This window comes from Gymnoscopelus microlampas, assembly GCF_963454915.1.
Source record: "Gymnoscopelus microlampas genome assembly, chromosome: 15".
NCBI classification, from domain to species: domain Eukaryota; kingdom Metazoa; phylum Chordata; class Actinopteri; order Myctophiformes; family Myctophidae; genus Gymnoscopelus; species Gymnoscopelus microlampas.
The window spans coordinates 42311047-42331087 of NC_139952.1; the positions used below are offsets into that span (position 1 = coordinate 42311047).

Here is a 20041-nt window from a genome sequence, read left to right on the forward strand (position 1 = left end):
ATGTCAAGGTAATTATATGTCATGTAAAATGTAACATAATCGTGACCCAATGATAAAGTATTAAAAAAGGTCTTAACTACTTAAACCCTGCTTTATTCTTAATGAAACGGACCTGAGTTACAACGGATGAACTTTGTCTTCTGTTGTATTCCTTCTACAGCCGAAAAAAAACACGGCACTGCCTTATATTCAGATGGCTATTTAATCATTGAAATGAAAATGAAATGAAGTGTGAACACACCCTGAAGAAGGCCGTGGGGCCGCTACGAGTGGGTTGTATCTCCGTTACAGTTTTTAATTCATTTCAGTGATGAAATAGCCATCTGAATAAAGAATCTTTAACTCCTTCACCAGAAGAGCGCGTCGTTTTCTTTCACCCTTTGTTGCACGTTTTGAGTCCCAAACCAAAGGGTTCACTACACTTTTTTGGAGCAATCCAGACCCTTTCTCTTTTCCACAAGCTCGTAGATCGGCTATTTCTGGTAAATGTTCCCCCTAGAATGGGTTGCGGTATAAAACTAGTCCATACCTGGGGTATGCGCACGGCCCAAGTTAAAGGGATAGTTCACCATCGAAATGACTTTTTTTCTATGTATATTCTTTTGTTTTTGTCGCATTCCTAAGCCAATAATTTGATGGCCGGCAGCGGTTCCGGTAGGAGACACAAAGAGTCTCCTTTGTGTAGAACCGCTGCCTACCGGTCCGTTGGTCATCAAATTATTGGCTTAGGAATGAGACAAAAACTAGAAAAGATCCATGAATTCAAGTCTCCATGGGGTGACTAATTGATAGAAAAAAGCAGACTTGGGACTAGGGTAATGCTAATAAACAGCTTAAATTAGTCCCTGTATGCCAACGGTCATGCACAATTTCAGATCGATTGTTCAACCCACCGAGGGGAGAAAAAAATGGATGAGAATGGACAAGGACAGGCAAGAGTTTTCTCCATATTTATAGTCGATTTTATGGTACTGTAGAATAATTAAGGGTATAACGATACATTAAGGGAAGCATTTATTATTATGGATATAATTAAGTAAACACATTGATTCTTCACATGAACCCAGAGAAAACTCATATTTGTCGATAGACCAAGTGTGGCTATATGGAATGAAAAAGTAATTAAAACCCCTCTTTTTCTTGTTTCTTCTTAAAATTGCTGAATACAACGCACACGACACAATCGATTATTTGTATGCCAAACGATTCAATACCGATTATTTGCATTGCAAAGCGATACGATACAAAGTCAAACAATACGATGTGTTGCCGTTTATATAGCTATATACTTCGATTGTTGAAATAAAAAAAGATGCATCAATGCAGTTACTGTATTGGTACCAGTGGTGTAAAGTAAGTAATTACATTTACTCAAGTACTGTAATTAAGTACAATTTTCTGTACTTTTACTTCTACTCCACGACATCTCAAAGGCAAATATTTTACTTTTACTCCACTACTTGAAAACTAGTAACTAGTAAAACTAGTAAACTAGTAACTAGAGTTACTAGTTACTTTTTAGATTTTGATTATTATTACAAAACATGCATTAGCCACTTCAGCCCTATATACATTTCGGCCATTTGAAAATAGCCGATCTACAAGCTCACAATGTGTCGCGATGTGACACATTGTGAGCTTATAGATCTGCTATTTTCAAAATTAGTATTTTAAACATTTGAAAACTTGTGAAATGGGATAATGGGCTGCATGTAAATGAGCGACTACTCTGTCTCTCTGTGTGTGGAGTGGACAGCAGACAGTGAGTGGGAAGGGTCTCTCTGTCTCTGTGTGGAGTGGACAGCAGACAGTGTCTCTCTGTATCTCTGTGTGTGGAGTGGACAGCAGACAGTGTCTCTCTGTCTCTCTGTGTGTGGAGTGGACAGCAGACAGTGAGTGGGAAGGGTCTCTCTGTCTCTGTGTGGAGTGGACAGCAGACAGTGTCTCTCTGTATCTCTGTGTGTGGAGTGGACAGCAGACAGTGAGTGGGAAGGGTCTCTCTGTCTCTCTCTGTGTGTGGAGTGGACAGCACACAGTGTCTCTCTGTCTCTCTGTCTCTCTGTGTGGAGTGGACAGCAGACAGTGTCTCTCTGTCTCTGTGTGTGTGGAGTGGACAGCAGACAGTGTCTCTGTCTCTGTGTGTGGAGTGGACAACCGACAGTGTCTCTCTGTATCTCTGTGTGTGGAGTGGACAGCAGACAGTGTCTCTCTGTCTCTCTGTGTGTGGAGTGGACAGCAGACAGTGTCTCTCTGTGTGTGGAGTGGACAGCAGACAGTGTCTCTCTGTCTCTCTGTGTGTGGAGTGGACAGCAGACAGTGTCTCTCTGTCTCTCTGTGTGTGGAGTGGACAGCAGACAGTGTCTCTCTGTGTGTGGAGTGGACAGCAGACAGTGTCTCTCTGTCTCTCTGTGTGGAGTGGACAGCAGACAGTGTCTCTCTGTCTCTCTGTATGGAGTGGACAGCAGACAGTGTCTCTCTGTGTGTGGAGTGGACAGCAGACAGTGTCTCTCTGTCTCTGTGTGGAGTGGACAGCAGACAGTGTCTCTATGTCTCTCTGTGTGTGGAGTGGACAGCAGACAGTGTCTCTCCGTCTCTGTGTGGAGTGGACAGCAGACAGTGTCTCTCTGTCTCTCTGTGTGTGGAGTGGACAGCAGACAGTGGCCCTCATTTATCAACGCAGCGTATAAACCGCCGTATATTTTTCCATATATTCGGCGTACACCAACGTCGAAGTCACATTTATCAACGCATCCTACACAGCTGATCCGAGCTTACACTTGGTCCCAGCGTTGATAAATGTCACGGCTGAAACGAGCGTCATTTAAATAACACGCCCCATAAATATTCTCAAAACGCCCCGATTTTACGACATGAAGACGAACCAGAATACGACCAAAGACATGAAAAGCCAATAAGAAACCCCCCCCGCTGGCCTCGCCGCACACGCCGCACACGCACACGCACACGCCTCTCTCGCTCGCTCTCTCTCTCTCTCTCTCACACACACACACACACACACACACACACACGCCCGTAGCGTATTGTCACGTAGGCTTGTAGCCTACATGAATGACATATTATGATACCAATCACATCGGCATGAATGGAATACTTTTGTAGATTAATGTATTTAACCCATACCGAGCAGTGCGCGTTCGAGTTACACTAAAATAAAGCCCTCATGTAGGCTATTCCCATTTCCCAGTGAGACTCGGACCGTCGGACGGGCGAGTCCCGTCCCGCTCCGCATTAATGAGAGATAGCCTGGAGAGAACATTAATGAATGAAGGCTGGTGTGTGTTGGACCATGGGTTAAATGTCTGATCTCCCGGTGGCCATGAAAATATAACAGCAGCGCCGCCTGTTAGACCGGTGCTCGCGCAGAAGAGTGCTCTCGCAGAAAGCGCCCGTATATTTTGAAAATAGCAGATCTACAAGCTCACAACGCGTTGCTGGCTTGTGAGCTTGTAGATCTGCTATTTTCAATACAGACAGATCTACAATCTTATCTGAATGACTGTTAAAGCAGTTTGTTTAAATTACTTTATAAAATGTTATATTTTCACAGGGATTATTTATTAGTGTAGATATACAGATTTATGAGTGGATTAGGTGTCCAATGCCTCTCAGACAGTCAAACAATGCTGCTCCGCAGGTCTAGGATGGAATAAACGGGTGCAGCCAACGTCAACAACTGGTCCCGACCAGACGTGAGATCTCAGCGTACCGTAGGATAAAGCCCACGTCAGGATATATTGATAAATGCCGAAAATTGCGGTGATCTCGCCGTACGCCCATTATTTGGTCTACACCGCGTTGATAAATGAGGGCCAGTGTCTCTATGTCTCTCTGTGTGTGGAGTGGACAGCAGACAGTGTCTCTCTGTCTCTGTGTGGAGTGGACAGCAGACAGTGTCTCTGTCTCTCTCTGTGTGGAGTGGACAGCAGACAGTGTCTCTATGTCTCTCTGTGTGTGGAGTGGACAGCAGACAGTGTCTCTCTGTCTCTCTGTGTGTGGAGTGGACAGCAGACAGTGTCTCTGTCTCTCTGTGTGGAGTGGACAGCAGACAGTGTCTCTCTGTCTCTCTGTGTGTGTGGAGTGGACAGCAGACAGTGTCTCTGTCTCTGTGTTTGGAGTGGACAGCAGACAGTGTCTCTCTGTCTCTGTGTGTGTGGAGTGGACAGCAGACAGTGTCTCTATGTCTCTCTGTGTGGAGTGGACAGCAGACAGTGTCTCTATGTCTCTCTCTGTGTGGAGTGGACAGCAGACAGTGTCTCTCTGTCTCTCTGTGTGTGGAGTGGACAGCAGACAGTGTCTCTCTGTCTCTCTGTGTGTGGAGTGGACAGCAGACAGTGTCTCTATGTCTCTCTCTGTGTGGAGTGGACAGCAGACAGTGTCTCTATGTCTCTCTGTGTGTGGAGTGGACAGCAGACAGTGTCTCTATGTCTCTCTCTGTGTGGAGTGGACAGCAGACAGTGTCTCTATGTCTCTCTGTGTGTGGAGTGGACAGCAGACAGTGTCTCTATGTCTCTCTCTGTGTGGAGTGGACAGCAGACAGTGTCTCTATGTCTCTCTCTGTGTGGAGTGGACAGCAGACAGTGTCTCTATGTCTCTCTGTGTGGAGTGGACAGCAGACAGTGTCTCTCTGTCTCTGTGTGTGGAGTGGACAGCAGACAGTGTCTCTCTGTCTCTCTGTATGGAGTGGACAGCAGACAGTGTCTCTCTGTCTCTCTGTATGGAGTGGACAGCAGACAGTGTCTCTCTGTCTCTCTGTATGGAGTGGACAGCAGACAGTGTCTCTCTATGTCTCTGTGTGTGTGGAGTGGACAGCAGACAGTGTCTCTCTGTCTCTCTGTATGGAGTGGACAGCAGACAGTGAGGGGGAAGGGGAGGCCGGTGGAGAGTGATGGGTACCCATTCGCATACTGTGTGTCATTTTAGATTTTTTTGTTTGTTGCTATAACCATTATTTTATACTTTGGGCTATAAAAAAATAGCAGATATACAAGCTCATAGCACGCCACTGAGTGCCACACTACGAGCTTGTAGATCTTCTTTTTTCTTTTTTTTTGTTAATCGTGAAAATGTGTGCAAATCTTTGAATATACTGTATATGTTTTTTAAAGCCAACTTTTTTCTAACTCAAATCGATGCTTCTGGGGATTCTACAGAATGTCTTTTTTTGGAAAAAAAACTATTATGTTGCTATAATATCAGTGGTTCTCAAACTTTTTTCAAGTCAAAGGACCCTCAAAATTATATGTATTTGGCAGCAGATCCCCATCTCAAAATATGTTGTTCAAGGGACCTCCCCAGAAGCAAAGATTTGAGTTACAAAATGTTCGCTTTAAAAATATATATATTATATATATTCAAAAGATTTGCACACATTTTCAGGATTTTAAAAAAAAATAGCAGATATACAAGTTCATAGCGCGGCACCGAGTGCCGCGTGTAGATCTGCTATTTTTTGAAAAGCAGACGCGTTCCCGGTCTTAATGCGTTAAGGACACATAATTGCTTTTACAACAGCCTGAGCTTTTTTACACGGCCATGGAGCAGTGGACACTGAAGAGGGGCTTTATCCAATTAGCAGACCTGGGAATGAAAAAAGGTCCTGGTCCTGGTTACTAAAACACATTGTTGTGGGCTGTAGCAGACAGAGGCCTTCCAAAAAGGTGTTTTAAAGGGCAGTTGGGAAAAAAAGATATACGTCATGTCTAGTTTTCATTCATACCTGAGGAGATATACCAGACACAGTATGATATCGTTGCTGTCAGGGCAGAATCCTCTTATCTCCATACTTTTGGTGTTTTTTTCTGTAAATCAACGCCGGAAATTGGAGATCTATAAGCTCACCATGCACTATATGAGCTTATAGATATGCTATGTTTTTGCCGAATTTTCGCCCCCAGAATAAGGAGGCATGTGGGATTAATTTTGATGGTGGAGTGAAAAACAATGCACACCTTTTAAATTGTTCTGTTTTTATCTGTTGTGTTTTTAGAGAGTAGAGTATTATTTGGGGGGGGGGGGGGGGGGGGGCTTTTCTGCCTTTATTTGGATAGTATAGTGGAGAGAGCCCATATACGCATGTGGCTTAACCACTAGGCCAGTGGTTTTTCAAGCCTCGACCCCTTTTTTCCAAATGTTTTCCTCTTTCTTATACTATTTGACAATTTGGCCCCAATGTTTGACCAGTTTGTACAGTATAGTTTGTTGATTACTTTTGATGCAGAATGCAAATGCTTTGCATATGTGGGTGCCGTTTTGCAGCAAACCCCTCCCCCCCCCCCCCCCCCCCCCTCTTCCTTCAGTCGTGTGTTTATCTATATCTGTAACCTGTCACCAGGCTGCTGTGACAAGCCAATAATATCCCGTCGGGAATCAATATCATTTCCGTGTCATCAAACGGTTTCTGACAGGAAGACAGTAGGAGAGACAACGAGCGAATGAATTCCTGAGACACCGACAATCACCTCACATCGTGTCACCAGGCTTCCCACACATAGGAATCATTTTGCATATTTGTATATAATGATAGTTGCCATGTTGAATAATGTTCATACATTCTCAAACATTTTCCAAACATAGCAGAAATAGCAGATCTACGAGCTTACAACGCGTCACAAAGTGACGCGTTGTAAGCTTGTAGATAAGCTATTTCCGCTTTTTTTAAAAAATAAATTAAAGTATAACATTAATTATTAAAAAATACATATCGTTGCTGTCGGAAAACCAGGTAACTTGTTCTGCTTTTGCTTTTTTTCCATAAATCAGTGCTAATGAACACCCTTTACATCTGTGTGTTGATTAAAAAAATACTGAACCAATGAAAAGTATTAAGAAGTGCTTCTGACAAAACCAGCTAACTCCATTGGATCCTCAAACTTTCTGTTAAACCAGCTAACTCTACCAAAGGGGGGTGGAGTTAGCTGGTTTTGCTGACTCCAGGCTCCGCCCCCTTTTGACTCCATTCAGCTGTTCTTATCAATGATGAACAAAACCTCCTAACTCCACTTTTTGTTTTGTTTTTTCATTTCCCGACAGCAGAGATATTTATGTTATTTGTCATATCAAATGTTTTTATTATGAAACCTAAAAGGTAAGCAGAAATGTAAATTGAATTCATATGTTCCACTGTTCCAAAGCCAAAATCACAATAATATTGTTAATCACAATTATTTGTGTGACAATTAATCGTCAACATAAATGTTGTGATCGTGCCAGCCCTAGCCCGTGGGTGGGACGTACTAGCCCGTGGATGGGACGTACAGATATCCGGTCTCTAGACCGGATCACAAAGCTGAAAAAGGGGTTGATCCCAGTTGATCCGAGGGTAAAAAACACCTCACCTATGGATGTCCATTCCAGCCCACGGATCCAGTCCTCGTGGCCCTGCAGCGACATGACTTTCTTTAGCTGAAAAACAGAAAAAAGAAGAGAAAAAAAAATAGATCACTTTTTGTTTTTACTTCCCTACAAATGTGTAAAACAGACTTACTGTGTGTGTGTGTGTGTGTGTGTGTGTGTGTGTGTGTGTGTGTGTGTGTGTGTGTGCTGTGTGTGTGTGTGTGTGTGTGTGTGTGTGTGTGTGTGTGTGTGTGTGTGTGTGTGTGTGTGTGTGTGTGTGTGTGTGTGTGTGTGTGTGTGTGTGTGTGTGTGTGCGTGCGTGCGCGTGCGTGCGCGTGCGCGTGCGCGCGCGTGCGCGTGCGTGCGTGTGCGTCAGTGCGTGTGTGCGCTCCTACCTGTCCACTGGACAGCACGTACAGATGAACCTTGGAGTCGTCACCCCCGCAGGCCAGGATGGGAACTGCAACAAGTGGTGATGAGGTTTTAATCCCTAGTACAGCCTGATGTAATAATAGTCAATCTACCGTATATATATATAAGCTTGCACCACACGAGATTATATTTTCAGTGTGAAAAAGCTTTCGCAGTAAATAGCAGATGGGCACGCGTTTTGAGCTTGACGATCGGCTATTTTCAGCAAAAGCTTTCCCCACAATAACAGAAAACAGAAAAGACTAGTATGTTATAGAGCCGTGAGGGACTCGGGTCAACCATATCAGGGGTTTAAGTGGTTAAATGTAGTCATGCTCGCCGAGAAAGGCCTTCGTCTCTGCTCGGTGTAAAACCTCATAGGTCCAAAAAACTGTTACTTTTCAGAATTCAAAAATAGCCACAAAAAAAAGTAGCAGATCTACAAGCTTGAATTTCGAGCTTGTAGATCTGCTACTTTCGATGCTTTTGTGTGACGCTGTAGTACGATCAAGTACGGCTTTAATTTACAAGAAAAAAACACACAAACGTTACACCAAAAATATACCCCCCCCCCCTCCCGGCCCCTATACAGCCATAACACTGAGGAGGAAGAGAAGAGATGGGAGGGAGGGAGGGAGGGGAGAGGTGGGGGGGGGGGGGGCTCAAGCAAAACATCAAACAGAGGACAGGGTTGTGTGTAAAACGAGAAAAGAGGCGAAACGACACGAGACACTTCTTTCCAAGGCAGCAGATTGCATTTTGAATATGACATGTGTGTGTGTGTGGTGTCGGGGTGCAGGCACTAAGGAAGAGCTGCAAATTGTGACGGATGACATATGAGAGTGGGTGGATGGATGGATGGATGGATGGATGGATGGATGGATGGATGGGTGGGTGGGTGGGTGGATGGAGGGGAGGGGGGGGGGCATGTCTCAGAAAACGGCGTCTGTTGTGCAGCGAACGAACGAACGCACGGCGGGGCTCAGCCAGGGTTTCTTACCTCTTCCTCCTCCGCTGCCTGGCAACAGAGACAGGGACACATCCATCACGAAGCCCCCGCCAAACGAGAGGGTGTGGAGGCACTCGGCTGAGGAAGAGAGCGCACACACACACACACACAAGTTGGTGTATTACTATACTTATGAGGACATCAACAATTTAAGACAGTGATTTCATGAATACCATTTGTAAAGAAAAATTGCCAATTCTTTTAACCATAAGCCTAGAGCCGGAAAATAGCAGATCTACAAGCTCACAGATCGACTATTTTGCGGCAGCACGACGACACCAGCGCGCGACAAAGTGTGAATCGGGCGTATCTCAAATTCCCTAAACCCTCATTTCGAAATGTCTAAACCTAAACCCAACTTGAGTCTCTTTTTGTAATTCTTAATGTGTCTCTAAAAAAATATTTTCACTTTCTCCATCCATTTGTACGGTCTATGGTGACGACCAGAAAATGGTCCTCACAACGTCTCTGACTATACTATACTTTTGGGCCGTGGTTCCCAAACTGGGGGTCCCCAAATCATTTTGGGGGGTCCCCAGATGATTAGCTAAATGTCCACCATTGTTTTCTCACTCAACAGTAAACAAACCAACATACAGTATAAATGTATACAGGTTATCTGCACATTTATAAAGTTACAATGTAAGAACTTTTAAGACCTTTTCAATACCAAATTGGCCAAATTGTCAAATATTACATAAGAAAGAGGCGAACATTGTGAAAATAACCGATCTACAAGCTCACAACGCCTAGTTCGGCTTGTAGTTCCATTTATCTGTGGAACTGAGTCAACTAAATGTAATGCCTACAATTTCAAGCACTTGTCAGGGTTGTGGGGGGCTGCCAGTTCCTTATTATTTGGGGGGGTCACGGCCTGGGAAGTTTGGGAACCCTTGCTTTTCACGAGTATAGTAATACAAACACACAGACACACACACGTTTGTTTTACTCTGGTTATGAGGACATCAACGCTTTAGGACAGCATTGAAAATTGCCGAACAATACCCACAAAACAAATTATTTAAAAAAACAGATCTACACGCTCACAACGCGTCGGTGTGAGCTTTTCGGTGTGTGTGATATCGCCACACAACAAAGTATTTAATAGGGAAAACTCTAAACCCCTAAACCTGACCTCTAAATGTCTAATCCTAACACAAAAACTCAGACCTGATTTTTTTTTCTAATCGTAAACTGTAAATCTAAAAGGAAAATGGCTCACAATGTCTAATTCTCAAATTATACTATATACTTGTGGGGACATTTGGTCACACACACACACATACAGACAGACACACACACTCGCGGAATTAGCCTCCTATAATACGCAATGAGTAATCTAGCCGCATAGTAAAGATGAAATTATGCTAAAACGCGTCTGCGGCCAGTGTTCATGTACTAACAGCCTCCGTGGTAATTGCATTAAGTCCTGTTTGGGCGAGTCGAGGGCCTATAGTGGATTTGTTCCCAAATGACAATAGCAGTACAGAGCATTCTGTCCATTATATATATATACAGTATCGTCTCTGTCTCTGTCGGGTGGAAACCTCCAACCTGTCCAAAACTGTTACTGTTCAAAATTTAAAAATAGATTAACTCATTCCCTGCCAAAAACGTAAAAAACGTAATTATTTCCAATTACCAATACCGCAAAAAAACGTAATTTTATTCTATTTATTATTATTTTTTTGGGGGGGGGGTCCCAGGAGATATCATTTTTCTAAGATCTAGCCTCCTATCCACTTCCTTATTAACTTATTACTTAAAAATTCTGTATCTTGGCTCCTGTGTACTAAAATATCTGGCAGTGGGCAAACGCAGCCAGAAATAAGTCTAGCAGTGAATGAGTTAAGTAGCAGATCGACAAGCACAAAACGCGGCGCTTCACGCCGCGTTTCGAGCTTGTAGATCTGCTACTTTGGATGCTTTTTGTGTGACAACTGTAGCGTGATCAAGCAGGGCATTAATTTACAAAAAAGGGTTCAAATATGGAGATAAGAGGTTTCTTTCTGCCCAACAGCAACGATATGCTATATATACCTGTGATAGCATTCATCCAAAAACAAAAGCCTCTCAAGGTTATGTCCAGGGCTGCATAAGCATTCAATTCACGCACACACACACACACACACACACACACACACACACACACACACACACACACACACACACACACACACACACACACACACACACACACACACACACACACACACACACACACACAGTCATATAGCATTAAGGTGCATCTGTAGTGACAGAGAGGTGACAGGCAGTTTTAACCCATTGAGACCTGAAGCCGATTCTACATGTCTCCTAAATCTCAACAGTTTTCTGAAAAACTTATGTTTCTATATCAGTGGTGCTCAATCTTTTTCATGTCAAGGACCCCCAGAATGATATGTATTTGACCGCGGACCCCCATCAAAATATGTTGTTCCAGGGACCCCCCAGAAGCAACGATTTGAGTTAAAAATGTTCGCTTTAAAAATATATATATTCAGAAGATTTGCACACATTTTCACGATTTTTCAAAAATAGCAGATCTACAAAGCTCGTAGCGCGGCACTCAGTGCCGCGCTATGAGCTTGTAGATCTGCTATTTTTGAATAGCCCAAAGTGTAAAATCATGGTTTTTAGCTCAAATAAAAAAAATGACACAGTTCCAGGTCTTAATGGGTTAAAATGCAGAGCTGTCACTAAGTGGTGACGGGTTTTTAAAATGCTGCTGAGAATGGTCTCCATGACCTCAGCTGTGTGGCACAGCACAGTTAAGGTGTTTTCGTAAAAAAAAATACTATATTCCAGCTCAAGCAGCCGCGAAATTAACACCTCCATAGTCCTTGCAATCCTGTCACTACACATTTGTTAGCCCATTAGAACCGGGAACGCATCTGTGTCATTTTTAGCTATACACAAATAGTACCGCCGCGCTATGAGCTTGTAGATCTGCTATTCTTTGGGGGGAAATCGTGAAAATGTGTGCAAATCTTTAGTTTGAAAATATGTATATTATTTTTGTAATAAAAAAAAATGGGGGATTCTGCTAATTTCTTTTAAATCCTAACAGTTTTTTTTTAAAACGTATGTTCTATGTTGCTATATATCCGTGGTTCTCAAACTTTTTCACATCAAGGACCCCCAAAATGATATGTATTTGGCCGCGGACCCCCCATCTCAAAATATGTTGTTCCAGGGACCCCCCAGAAGCAAAGATTTGAGTTACAAGTGTTCACTTTAAAAACTATAATACTCAACAAAGACTTGCACACATTTTCACAATTAAAAAAAAATAGCAGATCTACAAGCTCATAGCGCGGCACCGCCAAAGAAATATTAAAATGACACAAATGATGCTTTCCCGGTCTTAAAGGGTTAGGCTACATAAACATTGACAAATGTGATTACGTGTCCCTGGAGTCCTACAAAAAGTATACGGCTGCACTCACTTAGCTTTTTGAGCATTTTTGGTACCGTCACCGACAGCTTGGCTTTCCTCCGAAACCATGCTAATGACCTTTGGAAAAAGGCCAACCCCATAAAGAAATACACTGTAAAAGGTCACATCACTGGCAAATGACCCAGTTCCTGTTGACTTTTTTTTTGCGATCAATTTATGCTGCATACTGAATTTATGTTTAATTCAATTTGTTTTTTAATGTCTTAATAAATTGCATCAAGTGTGCGCCCACCTTTATTAACACATCGGGTGCCGATCACGGTCTGAACCGTGTGTTTACATAGTAGCGCTCTGGTGCCGTTCACGGTCTGAACCGTGTGTTCAGTCTTTTTGTTTTTTTCGTTTTTCTCCGCACGGGCGGGGCTGGAGCAGCTCTGGGAGTACCCATTGTGATCTTGAGAAGGAAGGGCCAGATAGATCACCGGAAACAAAAACATGGCTTCCATCCGCTTCCTGTCTATTTCCTTCTTTAAAACGCCTATACCTCCGAATCCGTTTCCGGTGGTGAAAACCGGTCAAGCGCGATGCGCGACCCCCCCCCCCCCCCCCCCGTTGTAACTTGCGAGTGAAATGTTATGGTTCCAGGCTGTAGCCAGGGTCATCGCTCAACATGAATGGATGCATTTTTTTACGTGGATTTGCCTCTCGCGGAGTCTAAAGCTTTAAAGGTGTAGTGAAATGAAAAATATGTTTTTCACACTTTTAGAGCATATCCGTGGTCATCATATGGGCATACCTAACAATAGATGCCAAAAAAAATGAAAAAAACCCATTTTTGTGAATTTTTACATCTAAAGTCCCTAAAAAGCCAATATTAATTACTTCCTGTAAACGAAAACGTGCTGCGTGATGACATAATACAGCCTTCACGAATATAAATGAATCTTGATTACATGCACCTGTTTGATTCCCATAGCTGCACGTTCTTCAAACACAGCTGATTTTAATTACAGAGATACTCCGTTTTGAATCTCATTGAAGATGAGTGTATTACTCATTTTAAACTTCATCTGCACACTAAAATATGTATCCGAAAACATTATAGGTTAGAAATAAGCCAGGTAGTAGCAAACGTGCTTCACTGGCCGTCTCTCTCTCACTTGTAAACAAACACTAGCCGTGTGCCAGCACGGCTGAAGTGATTGAGATCCAACGTCCCATAGCCTGAAGGGATGGGACCTTCTGATTGGTTTAGAGTCGTTGAGCCGACGTTTCGGGCTGAACCTTCAAAATAAAATGACCGAAAATGTCACTTCAGTGCGTCTTTAAACAGCAAAGTACAGTCAATGGGGAGAATGCTGACACCCAACGTAAGTTGTTATGAAAAAATGCTGGCACCCAATGTGTAAAAAAAAAAAAGAAATGCACCACTGGCGACCATGATCTGGTATACCACCCAAATGTAGAACTAACATGGGAAAATTCTCGTTCTACTACACCATACATGGGCAACTGGCGGGCCGGGGCCACATGCGGCCCCCACATTCACTTAATGCGGCCCGCAGGTTAATATCAGAATACTGATATATTATTGATTTCAGCTGTTACAATTCCAATTCAGTTACAATTCCAAACAATGCAAACATGACCCGCTTTAATTACTTCAGTCTATATTAGTAGCTTAATGACTAGTATTCAAATTCTACTGTCTTTTTTATGTTCAATGTATTTGTATTTAAGTTCATTAATTTAACATAAATATAACTAAATGCATTTGAAATAAAAAATAAAAAGATACTTTTAAGGATTCCAATTAAAACATAGCAAAAAAAAAATCTGGATTCCATTTCAAAAGTAGCAAAAATAGCAGATCTACAAGCTCAAAACGTTAGTTAGTGAGTGTTAGTGGCCGAAGGAGCCTGGTGGGGGCTCCTCACTGGCAGGTGAGTCAGCAGTGGTGGGAAAAGTACTCACATGTTATACTTAAGTAAAAAGTGTCAATACTGTAACATAGAAATACTCTGTTACAAGTAAAAGTCTGGTGATAGAAATATACCTGAGTAAAAGCACAAAGGTATTGGGCATCAAAATATACTTAATAAAGTACTCATCATGGCCTGGGCCGTGGCGTGACGGTCCAGGCACGCCTGACAGCGTGTTGCGGGTTCGACTCCCGTTCCCGACAACCTTTGCTGCGTGTCACCCCCCCCCCCCCCCCCATCTCGCTCCCCATTTCCTGTCACCCTACTTTCCCTATCCCTCTCTAAATAAAGGTATAAAAAGCCCCCCAAAAAATATATGCAGAAAGTCCCATTTCACAAGTTTTCAAATGTATAAAATGTATACAAATCTTTGGAAAATAGCAGATCTACAAGCCCACATTGTGTCGCATCGCGACACAATGTGAGCTTGTAGATCGGCTATTTTCAAATGGCCGAAATGTAGTATATAGCCGGGCCAAAGTGACTAATGAATGTTTTGTAATAATAATCAAAATCTACATAGTAACTAGTAACTAAAGTTGTCAAATAATGGTAGTAGAGTAAAAGTACAATATTTGCCTCTGAGATGTAATGGAGTAGAAGTAAAAGTACAGAAAATAAAACAAAGAATTCCAATGATCAATGGAGCGAGTCTGATCAGCAGGCCGGCTGGCCGGCGTTACCTTTGGTTCGGTCACAGAGCCAGAGTCTGACCGTGGAGTCGGACGCAGCGGAGGCCACCAGGACCTTGGGGTCCCCCCCCAGGGGTATGTTGGGGTCCCCCAGGGGGATGGCATCCACAGCACACACCGGACCAGTGTGTCCAACACACTCCACTGACTGGCTGAACTGGATTAGAAAAGAATACAAAATGTTATAGGACAGTGGTTTTCAACCAGTGGTCCTTGAGCAGATCTACAAGCTCATGAGCTTGTAGATCTGCTATTTTTGGAAAAACCTTGAAAAAGTGTGCATATCTTTGAATATATGTATTTTTTTAAAGCGAAAATTAACTGATATCTTTGCTTCTGGGGGTCCCTGGCACACAAAACATTTTCAAATGGGGGTCCGGGGCCAAATGTATATCAATTTAGGGGTCCTTGGCATGAAAAAGGTTGAAAACCACTGTTATAGGACACCTGTATGAATTCACTGATATCCATATCGTTGATGTCAGGGCAGAAACCTCTTAACTCCATATTCTAACTTTTGGGGGTTTTTACGTAAATGGATGCCCCATACTTGATCATACTACAGCAGCGGTGATGCAACTTTGATGATGGAGAGGGTCACAATATTTCCACACTCACTCCAGGGGGCCACATTGCATATACTGTCGGGCCATTCTATGTCACACAAAAGTAACAAAAATAGCAGATCTACAAGACCAAAACGCGTCGCAGTGCGACGCGTTTTGAGCTTGTAGATCTGCTATTTTTGCTACTTTTGAAATGAAATCCTGATTTTTTTTTTTACTATGTTTTAATTGGAATTCTTAAAAGTATATATATTTTTTCAAATGCATTTAGTTATATTTCTGTTAACTTTATGAACTTAAATACAAATACATTGGCCCCCGGGCCGCCAAGTTGCCCATGTATGCTGTAGTATGATCAAGTAGGGCGTTCATTTATGAAAAAAAAACACCAACACATTTTGAATGTGGAGATAAGAGGTATTCTGCCCGACAACAGCGATAAACAGCAACAACTAAAATGACAGAGGCGTTCCCAGCTTGAAAGGTATAACAACATATAGGTGTAACAGGTCTAAATGGGTTCATGTATGTCGTACCTTTCCATTTGCAGCCTCCCAGACGATCAGGCGATTGTCCGAACCTCCAGACACAAGGTGACTTTCTGGACCTTAAGAGTTAAAACACAACAAGATTAGAGCAGCTTTGGATTCAGATGTTTGGTGACAGATAACAACAAACCTGCATACTGGTGTAATTCAAGCGAAATAATTACAATACAGCACACTTCAGAGATTTGATAACCTAGAGTCCTAGACCAGGGGTATTCAACGGGGGGTCCGGGACCCCTAGGGGGTCCTCAGAGTTACTACAGGGGGTCCGGCACATCTTTGTGTGACATGATTTTTAGCGGCGCTAGCCGCTCTATACCTTTAGGTATAGAGCCTTTAGGTATAGAGCGGGTCCTGCTCTATACCTGACTTTGTCCGTGTTCACCGTCAACGCTCTGATTGGTCAGACCCGTCAACGCTCTGATTGGTCAGACCCGTCAACGCTCTGATTGGTCAGACCCGTCAACAAAGTGATTGGTCAAGCTTCACGTGACACATGGCTATAAACACATTATAAACACATATCGATGACAAAATGTATCAAAGGCGCCGCTACCTTCATACAGGGTGTGATTTTTTTTTTGACCATAACCACTTGAACCCTAGCATCCCTTTTCTGAGGAGAACTTTAGCCAAAAATAGCCGATCTACAAGCTCACAACGCCTCGCAGTGCGAGGCGTTGTGAGCTTGTAGATCTGCTATTTTATACAATATAGAGGGGGTCCCTACTTCATCTCTCTCTCAGCTAGGGGGTCCTTGGCCTGAAAACGTTGAAGACCCCTGTCCTAGACCCATGGAGTAGTAGAGAGGGTAGAGTCCAAAGAAATTAATTCGAACACTTCCCAACCAGGGAGTAATTGGGTCCCATTTTTATGGTCTTTGGTAGGAACCGGCCGGGGAATCGAACCCAGACCTCCCGATCTCAAGAGCGGTCACTCTAACCACAAGGCCGCGGAGCTGGTTAAAGCTGCCTGTATCAGGTACAATATTGGTTGAGTTTATCGTCGTTTAATACAATCAGATGGGACTGGGGCAGTCAATGGGAGGGGAAATGCAATGCTTAGAGGTGGCTAGCCTCTAACTTCCTTGCGGAAGTCGTAGTAGTAGTCGACGACATCGTCACTAAAGATTCCAGAAACACACCGGTGGAGAGTAGTATCTACTCTCTATTGTCACCCACAAGTCCCACACATCCATGTGTTTTTATTTATTTGAAAATATATATTTTTGGGGTCTTTTCTCACTTCATTCAGTACAGTGATAGTGACAGGAAACAGGGAGAGAGAGACGGAGAGTGTCAGGCTGCATTCAAGACTATAATATATATTTTGGAAAAAAAAAATCTTGATTAAAAAAAAACAAATTCCAACGTCTTTAAAAAATAATTTCATGAAAAAAGAAAAAAAATCCATAAACAAGAAAAGAAAACTTTTAAGGATTAGTGAAAACAGCCGATCTACAATCTCACAACGAGTCGCGATGCGATTTCACTGGTTCACAGGGACACATAAATGGGTCTCGAGTTAAAAAAAAGTTTGGGAATCACTGCACTAGGCCAGGGGTCTTCAAAGTTTGCAGGCCCCTAGCTGATGGGACCCCCTACTCTATATTGTATAATATTGTGTGTTTCCGAAAAAAGTTTTTTTTTTTACTTAGACTGCTATTTTTTCCCTCTACACCTATAGCCTCTTTGCCAAAAATAGACGATCTACAAGCTCTTGTAGATCTGCTATTTTCGGTTAATGTTCCCCTCAGAAAAGGAATTCTAGGTTTCAAGTGGTTAATGTAAAAAAAAACTAAATCATATCACACAAAGATTTGGCGGACCCCCTATAGTAGCTCTGAGGACCCCCTAGGGGTCCCGGACCCCCTGTTGAAGACCCCTGCACTAGGCCATCGGCGCCCACCACCCCCCAACCCCCACTCACCACAGTCTTGTCTGTGCACCCATTGGACTGCATTCACTCTGCCCGTGTGTCCGTTCAGAACAGCCACGACCGTTCTCTCCTAGGACAGAAATAAAAAAAGCTTATGATGTGGTAAACATATTGATGCTAACTACTTACAGTACGTGAGCCCTATACTAGGGGTCTTCAGGCCAAAGACCCCCTAGCTGAGAGAGAGATGAAGCAGGGACCCCCTCTATATTGTATAAAATTGTATTTCAGATTCAACTTTTTTTGTTTACTTGGTCTGCTCTTTTTTCCCCTCTACACCAAACACCTCTTTGCCAAAAATGGCAGATCTACAAGCTCACAACGCCTCGCGCTGCGAGGCGTTGTGAGCTTGTAGATCTGCTATTTTTGGCTAAAGTTCTCCTCAGAAAAGGGATGCTAGGGTTCAAGTGGTTCATGTAAAAAAAAAATCATATCACACAAAGATTTGGCGGACCCCCTGTAGTAACTCTGAGGACCCCCTAGGGGTCCCGGACCCCCCCTGTTGAAGACCCCTGCATAACATAACAAGTTGAATAATGACATTCCCAGGTTGAAAGTGTTTAACCAGAAAGGCAGCTTGATGCCGCATAGCCCTAGACTGGCTGTGATATTACATATGGTCTCTGTCGCGTGGAAACCTCATGTGTCCAACTGTTACTTTTCAGGATTCAAAATAACAAAAGTAGCAGATCGACAAGCTCAAACTGTGGTGCTTTGCGCCACAGTTTGAGCTTGTACATCTGCTAGTTTTGACAGTCCTTAGTGCCCACTCTTCCTTAGTGCCCACTCTTCCTTAGTGCCCACTCTTCTTAAAACCCAAGGAACTTGAAGATGCCACAGAAGAGAGAGAGAGAGAGAGAGAGAGAGAGAGAGAGAGAGAGAGAAAGAAAGAGAGCGAGAGAGGGGGGAGAGAGAGAGGGAGAGAGAGGGAGAGAGAGAGAGAGAGAGAGGGAGAGAGAGCCAGAGAGGGGGGAGAGAGAGAGAGAGAGAGAGAGAGAGAGAGAGAGAGAGAGAGAGAGAGAGAGAAGAGGCAGAGAGAGAGGGGGGAGAGAGAGAGGCAGAGAGAGAGAGAGAGAGAGAGAGAGAGAGAGAGAGGGGGGGGGAGAGAGAGAGAGAGAGAGGGGGTGGAGGAGAGAGAGAAGAGAGAGAGAGAGAGAGAGAGAGGCAGAGAGAGAGGGGGGAGAGAGAGAGGCAGAGAGAGAGAGACTGTCAGACAGCATGGAGTCAGTCTGCTGACCGTTTCATGTTTATTATGATCTTTACATTAATATTTCATATTTCCTGTTACCTGCGGGTCGTACAGGGCCACAGAGTGACACGTCCCAAAGGCCATGATGCCTCCACGGCCCCAGGACAGGACGTGAGGGGTTCTGTTGGCACAACATGACACATGATGGCTCTGAATCCTCACCGGCGCCGCCATCTTGGATGTTGACAATGTGGTGGGTGTTACCGTAAATGGGAGTGTAGCTGCAACACTGGTCACGCGCAACAAACGTTCCTATTCGCAGTGGTGGAAAAAGTACTCACATTCTTTACTTAAGTAAAAGTACCAATACTGCAATATAAAAATACTCTGTTACAAGTAAAAGTCCAGAATTAAAAATACTTGAGTAAAAGTACAAAAGTATTCGCATCAAAATGTACTTATTACCAAAAGTAGAAAGTACTCATGATGCAGAATGTCCCATTTCACAAGTTTTCAAATGTAAAAAATGCATACAAATCTTTTAAAAATAGAATATACGTTGTGAGCTTCTATCGGCTGTTTTCAAATAGCAAAAGTTTAAATGAGCTGAAATGGTTAATGTATAAGTCTACAAAGTAGCTAGTGTAAACGTTTTCAAATAATTGTAGCGGAGTAAAAGTACTATATTTGTCTCTGAGATGTAGGATAGTGGAGTAGAAGTATTGGAAATTGGAAATACTCCAGTAAAGTAAAGGGTCCTTAAAATTGTATTTAATACTTGAGTAGATAGTTACTGTCCACCACTGATGATAATGATAATGAACTTTATAGCACTTTTCATACATCAAAATGCAGCTCAAAATGCTGTACAAATTGTACAATGCAGCAACAATCTAAACATATGAAAAGCAATAGAGCAAAAGAAGTCAAAACGAACGATGCTGTGCGAGCAA

At 43.1% G+C, this 20041-nt stretch overlaps 1 protein-coding gene across 1 annotated transcript in view; it reads right to left on the reverse strand.

Annotated features, from left to right (window-relative positions):
* Positions 1–19322, reverse strand: part of elp2 (elongator acetyltransferase complex subunit 2) — a gene marked incomplete at its 5' end in the record, with an annotated part of 103505 nt that extends 84183 nt beyond the window's left edge. The window contains 7 exons of the mRNA XM_084080930.1: positions 7356–7422; positions 7749–7813; positions 8765–8851; positions 14839–15004; positions 15950–16020; positions 17891–17969; positions 19188–19322. Coding sequence (XP_083937056.1) covers positions 7356–7422; positions 7749–7813; positions 8765–8851; positions 14839–15004; positions 15950–16020; positions 17891–17969; positions 19188–19322 — 670 coding nt within the window. The remainder of the gene's footprint in view (positions 1–7355; positions 7423–7748; positions 7814–8764; positions 8852–14838; positions 15005–15949; positions 16021–17890; positions 17970–19187) is intronic.
* Positions 19323–20041: the final 719 nt, after the last annotated feature.